Raw genomic sequence first — 15,227 nt, 5'->3', positions numbered from 1 at the left:
GGAACTTTGGCGCTGAAACCCAAACACAGCACCAAACTGAAAGCTTCCAACCCTGCACTCAAATAACTGCTGAGGCCTCAATTGAAACGATTCTCCACAAACTTTAGGAGTAATTGGACGTCAAGAAAGGAAAATCTAGATACAGTCAAAAACGTACTGCATCCTAACAAAGACTCCGGCTCCAACGCCTTCATCTAAACCACAACTATCTTTTAAAGAGGCTACTGACATACCTACTCCTCAAAAAAAGAAAAAGATGGATATGGCTACCAGCCATCTACCACTTCAACCACCCTCACCATTCCCTCCACCACCATCACGGGAACATCAAACGCTGCTCAAACAGGAAGTTCAAGCTCTTCTGTGCAAATGCGCGATAGAAACCGTCCCTCTTCACCATCAATGTTCAGGAGTATACTCCCTATACTTACTAATTCCCAATAAGGAGAAATCTCTACAGCCTATTCTCGATCAAATGCATTTAAACCAATACATCATGTCAGAGCACTTTCATATGATCAAACTTGAAGGTGTGATCCCACTCCATTAACAAGACGACATTCTCGCGGCCCTCCATCTAAAGGCCGCCTACTCCCATATTCCAATATACCCCGCTCATCACAAATACCTCAGATTTGTAATAGCAGGAAACATTACCAATTCAAAGTCCTGTCCTTGGGGATCACTACTGCATCACAGGTATTTACCTAGTGTTTGCCAGTAGTAGTAGCACATCTCCGCAGGCAAAACATCCAGGTTTTTCCTTATCTGGACGACTAGCTCATCAAAAACAGATCTCATCTATGCCAGCAACACACACAAGCTTTCATAGATCTTCTTCACCAACTGGGATTCGCTGTCAATCCCACAAAATCTCACCTTCAATCTCCGGAAATACAGTCATATCTAAAGGCAATACTAGACACAAACCTAGGATCAGCATATCCCAATACAACAAGAATTCAAAATATCCAAACGTTAATATCCAGATTTCAAATCAATTAGCAACTCTCAGGAAGAACGGTCATGAGGCTCGTAGGCATGATGGCATCCTGCATTGCCATAGTACCACATGCTTGAAATCACATGCGTTCGTTACAAGAATGTCTAGCACAACCGTTGTCTCAGTCACCTGGTCACTTAGATCTAGTGTTCATAAACAGCCACACACGTCACTCGCTGCAGTGGTAGAACACCAACAACCTCTTAAAAGGGCGGCCTTTTTTAGACCCTGTTCCCCCACATCACAACAGATGCTTCTCTCACAGGATGTGGTGCACACTTACAAGACCTCACAGTCCAGGGCTGTAGGAAGCTGGCTTTTTATACATTATACCAAAAATAGGTATATTATGCAGAGAGTCCAGGCCAAAGGGCCCTGGACTGGGTTGGATCAACATCCTCTCCTGTGAGTGAAGCCACATTCGCATACCGAAGGCGGTGGGCTCTTTGAATGCTAATTTGCAGATCATCCTGTGGGAAGGGGTGTAAACACTCCCTGCCCGGAGTAGGCTTTGTTCCTTACCTCCTGAGAGCAAAGGCCCTCACCCATGGGGGTCAGAAACTAGTCTGTGGTGGCAGGCTAGCTAGGACCAGTTAGTCAGAACACTAGTAGTTTATAGGTTTTCAGGGGGCACCTCTTAGGTGCCCTTTGGGTGCAGGTATTTATAAATCCATCACTGGAATCAGTACAAGCTTATTAATACAAGATGTTTGATACCTAACATCTCTAGTTTCAGTGAAGCCTTCGTATAGCTGGGGAACTCGTTTTCACCAGTGTCCAGCTCAAGTACTTAATATGACTTTGCTGGTCGCTTGTACTAGCAGCAATCGAACTGACTGGGGATTTCCACACATAGATCTGTTTGATAAACCTGAAGAACACAAAATGCCAGGCTTTGCCTTCAGGTTCCCACACCCACTATCCAAAGGCAATGCTCTGTGAATGATTTGGTCAGGGATATTTTCCTACACGTTTTCTCTCCTTTTGTTTTCTGGTTCAGAAACTCGGGCAAACCTCTCTCATACTAGTAGCCCCTACATGGGCCCGCCAGCCATCGTACACAATGCTACTAGAACCCTTCAGTGTTTTCCCACCAGAAGCTCCCCCAACAGGCTGGACCTTCTCACTGAGAACTATGGAGAAATCGGGCACCTAAAACCCAAAACTCCGAACCTAGCAATATGGCTCCTGAGGTCATTGAATTCGGTTATCTTAGTCTTTCACCAGAATGTATGACCATTCTCAAAGAAGCAAATAAGCCCACCACAACGGCTTGCTACATAGCCAAATTAAAAATATTTGTCTGTTAATGCCACAATAAACAGATAAATCCATTCAGTACAACTATACAAAACATTATCGGTTACTTGATGCATTTACAGCTCTATGGCCTCTTTCACATCCATAGAATTACACCTTACAGCAGTAGCTGCCTAGCTCCAACACAGACAACATCTTTCATTATTCAAAGTGCTGTTATAAAAGCCTTTATGTAAGCGCTTAAATGGGTGATTCCACCTGCACCCTCATGGAATCTTAACATTGTATTCGCAAGACTCCTTGGTCCTCCCATCGAACCTTTACTTAACTGCCCCCTCCAATTTCTATCATGGAAGGTAGTTCTTCTTATTGCCATCTCATCACTTAAACAAGTTAGTGAGCTTCAGGTACTAACTTTTTAGAAGAACCATTCTTCCAAATCTAGAGAGACAGGGTAGACCTTTGTACCAACCAAAAATTCCTACCATTCCTACCAAAGGTCATCTCACAATTTCACCTCAACCAGTCAATTGAGTTGCCAGCTTCTCCTCCCCTCCCCCCCCCCCCCCCTCTCCCCGCCGCTTACAGCCAGACTGTTGCAGAAAGGGGTCTACACACATTAGATGTCAGAAGAGCCCTCATGTACTACGTTGACGGAACAAAATCTTTCAGCAAAACAACTTTTTGTGGTCTTCTCAGCACCACATAAAGAAAAGCCTATATCCAAATCAAGAATCGCCAGATGGATAGTTAAGTGCATTCAAACTTGTTACATTGAAGCCAAAAGAACTTCACCAACACCCCGTAGAGCACACTAAAATCATAAGCTATGGCCTTCCTGGGAAATATTCCATTAGCTGACATCTGCAAAACCACTATATGGTCCACACCACATACCTTCACAAAGCATTATTGTGTGGATGTTCTAGCACGGCAATAAACTAATGCAGGACAGGCAGTGCTGCGTACACTTTTTCAGACAGCTGCAACACCCACAGGTTAGCCACAGCTTTCTGGAGTACTGCTTTACAGTCGATACAAAGCATGCGAATCTACAGCTACACATACCTCGAACAGATTGTTACTCACCCTGAAAGCATCTGTTCGTGGCATGTAGTGCTGTTGATTCACATGCGCGGAAGAAAAACAACTTGCACACATCCGGTTCCAAAACTAGATGGCAGGCGTATGTGAAGCATGTTAATCTACAGCACTACATGCCACGAACTGATGCTTTCAGAGTAAGTCACATAATCCTTTCACTGCCACTGTTGTGGATGGGACAATAGGTGCTGCGGTCCACAAGTGGCATTTAACGTTCTGTGCCAGGGATTTATTTTTCCACCATATACTGTGGCCTTATAGAAAAGTGAAGAATGCTAATTAAAGGTTTAAGCTCATTTTGACATGTTTTAGCAGCCAGAGCACATACAGTGGGAACTGGATAGCAGTATCCCAGTGGGAGGGTTCAAGATTGCCAGCAGGTGAGTCTAAAATAAAACGCATTAAAAACTAAGGGGTGGTGACACAAAGGTGTTTTTTTTTCAGCACTGCCTTTGCAAAACATTAAAGATGATTTTATATGTTGCCTTTTTTGAAAGGCTACTTGTTTTGTTTGATGTCTATTCTGGTGGCCTTCAGAAACATCATATGCTGCCCTCTCCTAACAGATGTATGTTGCCCAGGTACAGCATAGGCACCCACACTCCCCATTACATACACCCCTAAAACTCTGTATAGCTAGAAACCGAAGCTCATATCCTTCTTCATAGAGAGCTGCTTTGATCCTTTACTGTCATGCACTGTTGGCTTAAATTTGCCTTGCGAGTGCCTTCAGTGGCATGTAAATGGATAGTTGAAATCAGTCCTATAAAAATTATTGGGATGACCTGGGTTTCTAAAAAGCATGCTTGAAGTTATCCTTGTCTCATATTGATCTAATCCTCATTCCATGATGCCCAACAAATCAGTGATGCCTAGACAAGTATTGAAATGGACTCATTTTAGCTGCGGTTTACCATAGCGAAGAAAGAACTGAGATTTGAATTTGACCTTCATGACGTGTGGCCTTGTTTTATACCACCAAGTCAAGTGCTCTGAAGTGGCCTTGAACAGCATGCAGTTATTTACATGCACAAGAAGCATTATTGGACCTTTTCCAAAGATTTTGTTTATTATGCCAAATTTTCATCTAGGTGCGGCATCCATATTAGGCCAGTCATTGTACACAACACTGGGTCTGAGCATTGCCAGATTGTTCGTTTTATTTCTGTACCAAACCAAACTTTCTCATCACTACTTTTCCATCTGATATGGCTATTTAACTGGGGACATGTGACAGTCCTTCACAGTGTAGCGCTCTGCGTAATGCATGCTTGGAATGTGTGCTCTAATCACATGTCAGGCAGAATTAATACAGTCTGGCAGACCGTATTGTAGATAAAGATGAATAACGTTTGAAATTTGTGCATGCTATTTGGTCTTTATTGCATATGAACCCACTTAAGCCCACTGTCAACAAGCATTTGCAATGCAATAGGTCTTGCCTTTGGGACCTTATTAGTATTTAGCCATGCAACACATTAATCTGTGTGCTGCAATATCTACTGTTGTTTAACATGGAGGCTTTCACACTAATGGGCCCACTATACCATGATACAATGTTTATGATAATATTTATAAAACAGTTACAGCAGCTTTGTTAGTAATGACAGTGACCCATGTACGCAGGGAAAGAAACAGCGGCTTGTTTGCAAATCTCTGTTTTGCCTGAGTTGACAGACATGTTTGAAGAACAAAATGTGGTGCCATGGTAGCCATTGGGTTAATTGTGGAAGAAGACAAGCAGATCTTTAGTTAATTAATGATGTGCATGCTACCTAACTCTACTCTATGTGCGTATAGGAGATGGGTCTGTCTTGGATGCTCACGGATGTGAGAAGCAAAGAAATGGGCACTATGCCGCTAACAAACCTCTCCACTGTGATCTGATGGCTGAGAACCTGTCTGCGCGGGTTCTGTGTGTATGACTTGCACACTTGAGCGAAGAGCTCAAGGGAAGGGGGGGGGCAGCAGCTCAAACACACTCTGAACAGGAGAAGGGACAGAAATGGAAACCCAGTGCAAACACTTCCTTAATAGGGTGCTCTGGGTCATGGTAGTGCCCCATGTTCATCGACCGCCCGAAGGATATAGAGCTGCTGCTTCCAAATGCCTGGACATATCCAGCATGAGAGGAGGGAAGAGGGAGGGATGAAAGCAGAGCAGCTACATGCAAGCCAAGATTTAAAGCCGCAGGTACTTTTCAGAAGTTCTCGATGTCAATAATAATCAAAAGAAATTTGCTTGAAGTGAAACATCTTGTGCGTAACAATGGTTTGAGGGGCCTGGGAGGACATGAAAGCACGGCAGGAGAGAGGAGGTGAAACAAACGGAGCGGAAGTTGAACGGGTATGGACAGTGTAACAGGGGCAGTGTGCACATACACTCTGCAACATAAAAAGTGTCCTTGAACCCAAAAGGAAAAACATTCAAGAGAAAGAAGAATACTCCAGGGAAGGAGTATGACAGGAGAGGGTGGTATAGATAAGGTCAATAAACCATACAGATGAAAGCTTTTCAGAAGGACACACACTTAAACCAATCAACAGCGAGGGTATGGCCAAAGCCCGTAAAAGTGAAAACTGCACACGTCGCAGAGCAGCGAATGAGTGCTACCAGGCTCGACCTAAAAATGTGAATAATTTACCAACATTTAACCTGTTTGGTGATAAATATCTTTTGTTTGTGTAGTTTGTGGACCTCATGGTGCATTGATGTAAAAATGGAGTTGCTGGTTAACCGTACACCTTTTATTAGCAAGTCAAGGTGCTTAGAGGCATCATGAATTATACGCCTGGTATTTGTATGTGATAAGTTGAATGAAATATTTAAAATTCTATACTAGATCTTGTATTCATTGCTTTTCAGGGATACCACAATGTATGCTGTGTCTGCTGATGCCAAAGGTCTGGACACTGTGGTCAGTCTACTAGCTGATGTGGTTTTGCAGCCCAGGTTGTCAGGTAATTTCTTTCTATTGTTTTGTTAGTGCATGTGGTTTGGTGTCTTTCGTTTTGTTGTCTTCCATGCTTCCATGCATCTCCAGACCTCAGTATGCTTCCCGCCTGCTTGCTGCTACCTATGTTGGTTGCTGCATTTACTGCTTGTTGTCTGTATTCTGCCTTCCTCAAAGGGAGGAGATCCCCTTCCTTATTTTCATTTATGACATAGGTTAGTTTGTTTTATGTCCTGTGTTTTATGTAAATGACAAATGGGGGACATATCAAGCTTCCACCATGTTCAAGATTTTAGTTATTTTCTTGAAAGAATAGTTTGATATAGCTCTGGCGGTTTTGCAATTCCATTGCCTGCAAGTTGCTTCAAGACATCATTATACACCATAGCCTTTCAAATGTACTTCTGTCTGTTTTCATTGTTTCTGGGTATTACATGTAGCAGGTGGTTTGGATGTCAGAGTTTTGTAAGATGGTGCGTGGAGGTCTGTGGCAATGCATAGGGTTGTGCTGAGTTTGTCTATCAGAGTATTGGTTAGATTGGAAGTAAGAATACGATGAGTATTGGTCTTAGGGTGTCACTGGAGCCCTACTGAATGAGCTAGTGGCTAAGTGCTGGCTTAATTTGGCATTTGTGGATTGGTTTACGATTGGTCGCTTTCAGTGATGTGACCTGGTCATCTCAATCTAGAGGAGATGTATTTAAGCAGTGAGCAATAAGAAGCCCGAGATAAAATCCAGGATAGTCAGGGTGTTGGCTTTAGTGATGTTATGTTGACTGAATTGAATGTGTGTTCCTTGAATGTGATTTTATGTTGTCGATTTGGTTCTTATTTGGGACTTTTAAGTCCCTGAATTAAGTATTGTTTGTGATGGCGATAGCAAATTCAACAAAGAACCACAGTGATTAGTTATTTTTGTCGTATCTTAAACATAGGAAGCATCCACAGTTCTGTTCTTGCCTCATGCTGCCTTTGAGTCACTTTTTCAAGAAACTCTTCCCATCAAAGCGAGGAACTGTCTGCCTATTTGGAGACCAACTAAGGATCACCTATTACCAGGGGTAATGAGTGGGAGGGCTTTGTGATGGGAAAACGCATTCCTTAATAACGCATTGCTTAACCACGCGATCTGAACCCCAAACGTGTCTTTACCACGCATACCTTTACCATGCAATTTTGTGGTAAAGACATGTTTGGTAAATGGGCATGTGTGGTAAAGATCACACTCCTGTCCCTGTGCCCTAAACCCTAAAGACAGCCTAAACCTAAAATCCCTACCTCCCCATACCCGAGCCCAACTGCCCCACCCCCTAAAACCTAACCCCATCTACCCTGCCAAAGCCCAATTTCCCCTCTGCCTTAAAACTGTCCCCTGCCCTGAGCACTAAAACTCCCGACCTCCCCCCAGCCCTGAAAACTACCTGACCCCCTCAACTCCCAAAACTACCCCAACCCAAATAATCTACATCCACCTCCGTCCCCTGAGCCCTAAAACTCCCAACTGCCCCCTCTGCCTGAAAACTGTCCCTATCCTGTCCCCCTTCCCTGAGCCCTACAACTGGGTCCGCTAAAAACTACTCCGACCCCAGCCCCCTCCATGAGCCCTACAACAAGCCCCTACCCCTTTAAACCTAACCTACCTTACCCCTTCCCAAGCCTAACTGCCCCCTCGGTCTTAAAACTGTCCCTTTCCTGTCCTCTGCACTGAGCCGTAAAACTCCTGGCCCCCAATCCAAATAATCTGCCCCGTCCCCTGAGCCCTAAAACGCCTGACACCCCCCCCCTGTTGTCCCTGTAACCTACAATGACCCTCCCTCCCAGCCCTGAAAACTACCCTACAAAACTACCCCCACCCCCTCAAAACTCGACTTAACTCTCCACCTTGTAGCGATCCTTCCTCTTCCTGCTCTTCCGCCTGGCAGCAGCAGCAACTAGACGGCTCATATGCCTTAACCACGTATATGCGTGGTTAAAGCATATTTGTGGTTCAGACGTGGGTGCTGCCTCCTGCATGGGTCAGCCCCACTTAGTTCAAACTGCTTGGTTAAGGCTGTTTCCCGAGTGGGAGGCCCTCAATGCCATGAGGAATGTATGTCAGGGGTATATACGGTAAAAAGACAGCTACAGTGGGACTTGTCTGCAGGAAGAGAAACTGGCAGGTTTGCAATTGCTGGAAAATACCTCATGAGGCACCTTTGAAGGCCCTGGAGGCCAGAAGGATTTTGAGTGATCTATGGGATAGACTACATGGTTTGGCATTGATGGATTAGCGACAATGTCTCCACAGAGAGGAAGATGAACTCAGTAAATTGCAGGCTTGGATATTGAGAAGGGAGACCACTTCACTTCCGGTGCTGGTTTTACAGTGCCCAGACGGGTCGCTTGTGACCTCGTAGGTGTCCATCAACTCAACATTCTGAGAATACTTGCAGTGGACAATGCACCTGATGAGCTTACCTTTCTTGGTACTGTGGAGCTTCCACAAGTCCCAGGGATCTCCCAGGAAGAACTTAGAAAAGGCAGGGATCCGATGCACCGGTCTTCCTACAGGCTCTTGACGATGCTCAACTCGGACACTGAGGTCCTCTACAAAATATTGGCAAGATGATTAAGGTCCGTGGAAGAAACGTTAATACACTATGGTCAATGGTGTAGTACGGCCATGAATCTACATTGACTGGCTCACATTTTACATTCAGAGGCCCTGCTAGCGATTGGGTTTGGCCCTTCTTTTGAGGATGGGTGTACTTGCTTTAACGGACCCCAGGGCTAGAGTCGGGTGTGGGTGTTTTGTCACTAGAGATTTTGGTGTAGAGTGTGGCACACAACAGGGGTGCCTGGTGTCTCTACTCCTCTTCGCACCATTGACGATTGGGGAATTAAAATAGGGGATACAACGCATCGCTATCCCTGTATGCCGATGATGCCCTGTTTTACCTAGTGCGACTGAGAGAATCAGTTCCTAGACTTTTGGCTTCCCTAGATAGATTTTTGGATCTCTCAGACTCAAAAGTTAACAGACGCAAAACCTGGTACCTGGGGATTATGGTAGCACCAATGACGGAAAATCAGTGTAAATACAATAAGGGATGGATCCTAGAGGGATTACACACCTCACTAAGGTTCTGGAACACCTTACAATTATTGGTCATGGGAAGGGTGGCAGTGGCCTAGATGGTGTTCCTACCGAGGTGCCTCTAGGTTGTGCAGAACTCCCTTTACTCACTGCCCCCTCAAACATTTAAGACACTAAATAAGCTCCTGGGAAGTGCAGCAGAGTTGCGCTATCCACTCTTCAGCAGGATGGGCTGGGTCTGCCGGAAATTGAACTGTATTATTATGTAGCACACGTACAGCATGGTGTTAAGTCGGCAGTGCTTGAGGATAGTTGAGAGAGGTGGCTACTACGGGGGAGCCTGTGCAGCACCCCCTTACTGGAATTGCTGATCAAGGTTTCCAGAATAACCAGAGAGTATCCACGGATCTTAAGGCGTACAGTGTATGTCTGGGAGAGGATAATGACTAAAGTTATTCGACATCCACTCTTCTCTAGGGTCCTGGGGCTGTGGTTATTGCAGCCCTTTCAGTGCTTTCGAGCAGACTATCGTAACACACTGTGGCACGATGAAGAAACATTCGGAGGGGAGTAAAGACAGCTTCTACAGTATGCTAGACTGGTGGAAACCATCAAAGAGATCTGGGTGGCTTCCCTGACACCCATCCACATACTGAAACCTTTCCGGTTATCCTAAGCAAGGGCACGAGTGGGCACCTGGTGTCTGTGCTATATAAGGCCGAGGTGTACATGGCAAGCAACGCTTAAGCAGCCTAGGGAGATCACTTGGATGAACCTCTCATGGAGGAGGAGTGGAAGAAGACTAATGCCCTATCCCTGTAACCTGACATTTTGTAATCTCCGCCAGCCTATTTATCTTATTGACCATTCACCTGAAACCACGTAACCCTCACCAATGATCAAAGTGAACTGGTATTAATATCATCTTTCAGTAACTAAGTAAATAGAGTAAATGCATGCATTTTTTTCTTGAGCGCACTTGACTAATCGCATTATCTCCTGGATTAACCGCTAACCTTGGGCTCTGGAGTAGCATGCTACTCACAGTAAAGTGCTTCAGTGCCATGTCGGGGGTAGTAAACGTTATATAAACACAAGGTTCCGATTAATACACTTCAACTACCTTCACCGCACTTATTTCACCCTTATTAAACTAAGCAGAATTTCCCCAGGCTGCTCCGTCGCCTGTCTGAGATGTGGATCGGCGCAAGCCACTGAGTACTGCCAAACTAGTGGGAGGTTGTGATGTCGGTTCAGAGGGCAGCCGGCCTGGTGATTGACGTTACACCACCGCCATGCCTGTTGGGGCTCACACCGATCAACAAAAAATTGCTGTTCAAGTTGCTTCAACTAGCACTCTTATTGGCTAAAAGCAAGTACCCATGTGTTGGATGGGGGCCAGCATCCCTGCGATACCTCTTTGGGTTTAGGTCACAAAGTAGTGGGCTCTGGCTGAAGAAAAACATATAAAATTATCCCATAGGGACAATAATTTGACTGAAGATCTGGCCTGTTGGGTGTCGACATTGAGAGCCTTTGATGGACAAGATGAAATGATATGAAGTGTGTTTGAGGAGGGGGATACCCCACACAGTTGCTTTTACATGTGTTTGATTTTCAGTAGCTCATTGAATAAGATGGAATTAAACATTTAAAAGAAAACAAAACACGTTTAACATATTATAAATGATAGCCAGACAGTGACCCACAATAAATGCCTTCATAATGAATTCACCTTTTTTCGATGCTGTAGATTTCAGTTGTAATCATTTGAACCTGCAGAGCCACCTAATTGTAGTGACCCTAAAATGTTATTTTTATATTGGTGCGTCCTTCTGAATTTTACCTCAAACGTCCTTGGGAACAGAATTGGGCTACGCTTTATCTTCTGCTCATTATGGTCAGGTAATATTTGTAAAGTGCAATCCACATCCGTCATGCCTCGACCTCTAGTCCCTGAAAGCTGTCCGGATAATGAAGCCTGTTTCTGGTCCAGTCACTGCTCATTGTGTTAAGTGTCAAGTTTTGCTGTTTTGTTGCTGGTGATTGAGGTTGAGTCTTGAGACTGTAAGTCTAGTATCAGAGGAGCCCTGTTTGAAAGGACAGTATCCGAGATGACCTAACTGAAGGTAAAATGCAAGTCATTCGTTATTGGTTGTGATGAGTCTGTTTTCTGCCATTTGATAACAGAAGAAGAAATTGAAATGACGCGCATGGCGGTGCGATTTGAGCTGGAAGACTTAAACATGAGGCCTGACCCAGAGCCCTTACTCACGGAGATGATTCACGCGGTAATTCCTCTCATTGTAGCATTTTAAGAGCTTCTTTTCAATTCTCTTAACCCAGCAGGTATAATCAATTGTACTTTTCTTCTGTGAAAGGCTGCCTTCCGAGGGAACACTGTTGGCCTGCCAAGGTACTGCCCCGTAGAAAACATTGACCAAATTGATCAGAAAGTCCTCCACTCATACTTGCAAAATTACTACTCACCCAGCCGGATGGTGTTGGCAGGGGTCGGCATAGAACATGAGCAGCTGTTGGAGTGTGCCAACAAGTACCTACTTGGAGTGAAGCCAGTGTGGGGCACAGGGAGTCACCAGGACATCGACAGATCAGTCGCACAGTACACTGGAGGAATTGTCAAGGTAAAGAAGCACCAGAGCTAGTGATATAGCCGAGTTCAGAGCGAAACTTGTGAAGCGGTTACTTACAAACACTGCATAGGGAAGTCATTTCATGATAAGACACTAAGGGGATGCCATGTCGTCTTGCCTCTTCATGCTTGTTATCAATGCACTATCCACCGTCTGATGAGCCAGGACAGCTCCATATTACTCTGAGGTCTGGGTGGCTGCTGACTGCAGTTAAGACTCCTGTAAGTGTACAGACGGTGACTGTGGGTGTAGGGTCTTACCAAACATGGCTGCCAATGCATTAGCATCACAAATTGGGAACAGGCAGATGTGGTGCAAAGAACCACTTGGAAATTGTGTTTTTTTGCGAATACGTTCAGATATTGAAGGCCACAGGAGTGTTTCTTGGGCATTCTAGTAGGTCTCATCCTCGCCCCAAGTATCTTTTCGGTGCACACATGGATGCACGCAGATGTATCGCCTTCCCTTCCTTGATGTGAGCCCTGGCCTGGCGCAGAACTCCCTCCGGGGATAGATGCAATGGAACCCCACAATACAACAGCAGTCATGCAAGCCAGGAGAGTTACTGTGCAGAATTACATTCACACCCCTAATTTAAAGCTAGAAATGTAAGCTTGTGCATTTCCACTTTTTGGCCCTCAAAGGCCCCACAGGGAAATGCAGAAGATGGGGTGGGGTAGGAGAGCGAGAGTCTACAGACATCCGCATGCAGCTGCTCCTCCACCCATATGGCTTGTGCTAGCAACAAATAATACAAGGGTGGGTGCGCTTCCACTGATGTAAAGGTCATGGATGGTGCAGTGATTTAAATGTTAGTCATTGTAACACGTGATTTTCAGATCAGAGTCAGCCTTCCATCTTTCTGAGGCCGGTAAATTGAGTATTATTACATTGAATAAGGTCTATTATTAAATTAGGCAAAAGTAACCCCAGTTAATTAAAGCTCTCGGAAACGACAGAAGTGTGGTTTGAAGCTCTTGGAAAAACAAGTTATTTGTAGTAACGTATTACTTGCACTGCCAACTTGTCTCTTTCCCCTGCAAAGAAGCCCTTTTGTGAATCGCGACCAGAGTACAATGGAAGTACTATGTACTCTTGATGCTCCCATGTCTCCCTGCGATATCAAAGCGCTGTCAGTCGAGTTACGTCTGCAGATTTGTTTAGGTTCATTCAGTTACTCATTTATTGTTTGTAGTTTTTCTTAACTGTTCTGCGTTGCCTGTTTCCATATTGTGTTTTCATGTATCTTTCAGCTTCTATAAAATTTGTTTTACAAATATGTTGCATAATGAACCAACTAACTTCCCTTTACAATATAATGTAGTAATAGATTACTACGTTTTATGACGACATACGTTCAGAAAACAAGCACCCCTCAGACATGGGTGCATCGAATTAAACTGACGTAGAATTGGTGGCTAGTTTAGTAGATGCCACCAACCATCATGTAAAGCGTTGCATGTTGTGTTAGAACTAGCTGTAGAAACACCCATCCTTTTTTGGAGAAGTATGAGAAGGGATTGTGTAAAAATTAGATTATTGTGAGGTTGGAATTTCTAATGTGGCACCAGAGGGGTTTAGTGTAAACAGCACTGTGATAGCACAACGGTGGAGGAGTGTGGCTCAATGGTTAGAGCGGCAGACCCTGAAGCAGAGTTCTGGCCAGGGACCAGGGTTCGATTCCCGCCTCGGCGGGGCTCGGGCTCAATTTCCTCGGACCTGTCTATTCTCGCCTCGGTGCCTATTCTAATCATGGGCCCCACGCTGCATCTCTGGGCAATAGCTTGCTTAGCCTCCACACCGGCCCCAACAGCGCTAAGGATGCCTGGCTTCACCCTGGGGGTGCCCAGGAGTGGACACTTCACAGGGAAAGCCAGGAGGGGTTCCACAGCGGTATGAGTATCAGCGCCAGGAAACCGCAAAGGCGACACCGCAAGGTGGCCGTCTGGTGACAGTGCGCTCTATAAGTACCTTGACATTTACATTTTACATTTGTTATGTTCTTCCAAGATAGTGCCAGAACCATTTATTGTGCTGTTAGGTCAGTCCTATTCCATGGATCATGCCATGTCGTATACAGAAGGGGGTTCCTGATGTTTTATTTGAAAGTGGAAAGTAATAAATTTTGTTTCCCTCACTCCAGATTGAAAAAGACATGTCTGATGTTAGTTTGGGTCCTACTCCAATCCCAGAACTCACTCACCTCATGATCGGCCTGGAAAGCTGCTCATTTCTGGTGCGTATCCTTTGCGGAAGTCCTAACACTTGGTTTACATTGCATTTCTACAACTTCTTTAAGAATTTGCCTTACCCACTGCATGTGTAGAAATTGTACTTGAATTTGTCGAACTGAACCGCTCTATGTTTACATAACAGAAAGCACTGTGGACTTAAGACATTACTAGAGCAGACACAACTGAGGACTGATTCACTTCGTGTGAAATGCGCTCTACTTAAAAAGGAAATGTGCTCAGGGGATATGTTCAAGTACGCTCACTGGCTCAGTGGGCAGAAAGACCCTCTTGGGCTGGGAGAGTGGGTTTGTGGGTGGGTGGTTATGTACACAAACCAGGCTGGTGCTATAAAATGAGTACTATTGAGTTGGGTATCAATAAACCTCTGTTATTCAGCGCCAAGATGCCCTTCTGAGTCAACGTGCACTTTACAAATACATGTTGTTATGTTCTGTTCAAACTGGAGCAAAAGCTTAAGTAATATGATCTGTTCAACATACTAACTCCTTTAACAGCCTCGGAAGTGTCAGTTTGCTGCTTAGAGGAGTTAGTCATTAGTCTTATGAAGTCTAAATGATATCACAGTGGTTGTTACCAGCTGCGGGTTGAAGCACTTCAGCTCTGTATACACAGTGCATGCCCTTAAAACTCTCGCAAGCCAGCGAAGATTCAAATTCAGTAGTACAAATAATATCCAACAAACCCAGAGAATGTACGGTTACTCCTTAACGTCTTTGCGTTTGATGCCGGTCCAGGTATGCGCCCATTTTAAGGCCTGTATCAATGAACATTAGTCTACTTGACTGAGGAAATAGGCTGTATGCTCCAAAAACGAGTTACCCGTTTCTCCTTGCTCGTATATCCTACTTCATGGCCATGGCACATCCTCATTGGCAGCTTGGCTTTCAAGTGTGTTTGTGGATTCGACATGCAGGTCCTGCCC

At 44.8% G+C, this 15,227-nt stretch overlaps 1 protein-coding gene across 1 annotated transcript in view; it reads left to right on the top strand.

The window, feature by feature from the left end:
* Window positions 1-15,227, top strand: part of PMPCA (peptidase, mitochondrial processing subunit alpha) — a 69,403-nt gene that overhangs the window by 34,899 nt on the left and 19,277 nt on the right. Inside the window, exons 5-8 of the mRNA XM_085613102.1 lie at window positions 6,233-6,327; window positions 11,587-11,687; window positions 11,778-12,041; window positions 14,194-14,286. Of these exons, the coding sequence (XP_085469228.1) occupies window positions 6,233-6,327; window positions 11,587-11,687; window positions 11,778-12,041; window positions 14,194-14,286 (553 nt within the window). The remainder of the gene's footprint in view (window positions 1-6,232; window positions 6,328-11,586; window positions 11,688-11,777; window positions 12,042-14,193; window positions 14,287-15,227) is intronic.

The sequence above is a fragment of the Triturus cristatus genome, chromosome 1_2, assembly GCF_964204655.1.
Source record: "Triturus cristatus chromosome 1_2, aTriCri1.1, whole genome shotgun sequence".
NCBI lineage: Eukaryota > Metazoa > Chordata > Amphibia > Caudata > Salamandridae > Triturus > Triturus cristatus.
Note: the sequence above shows the minus strand (reverse complement) of the source record. Positions and strands in the feature narration are given on the sequence as shown.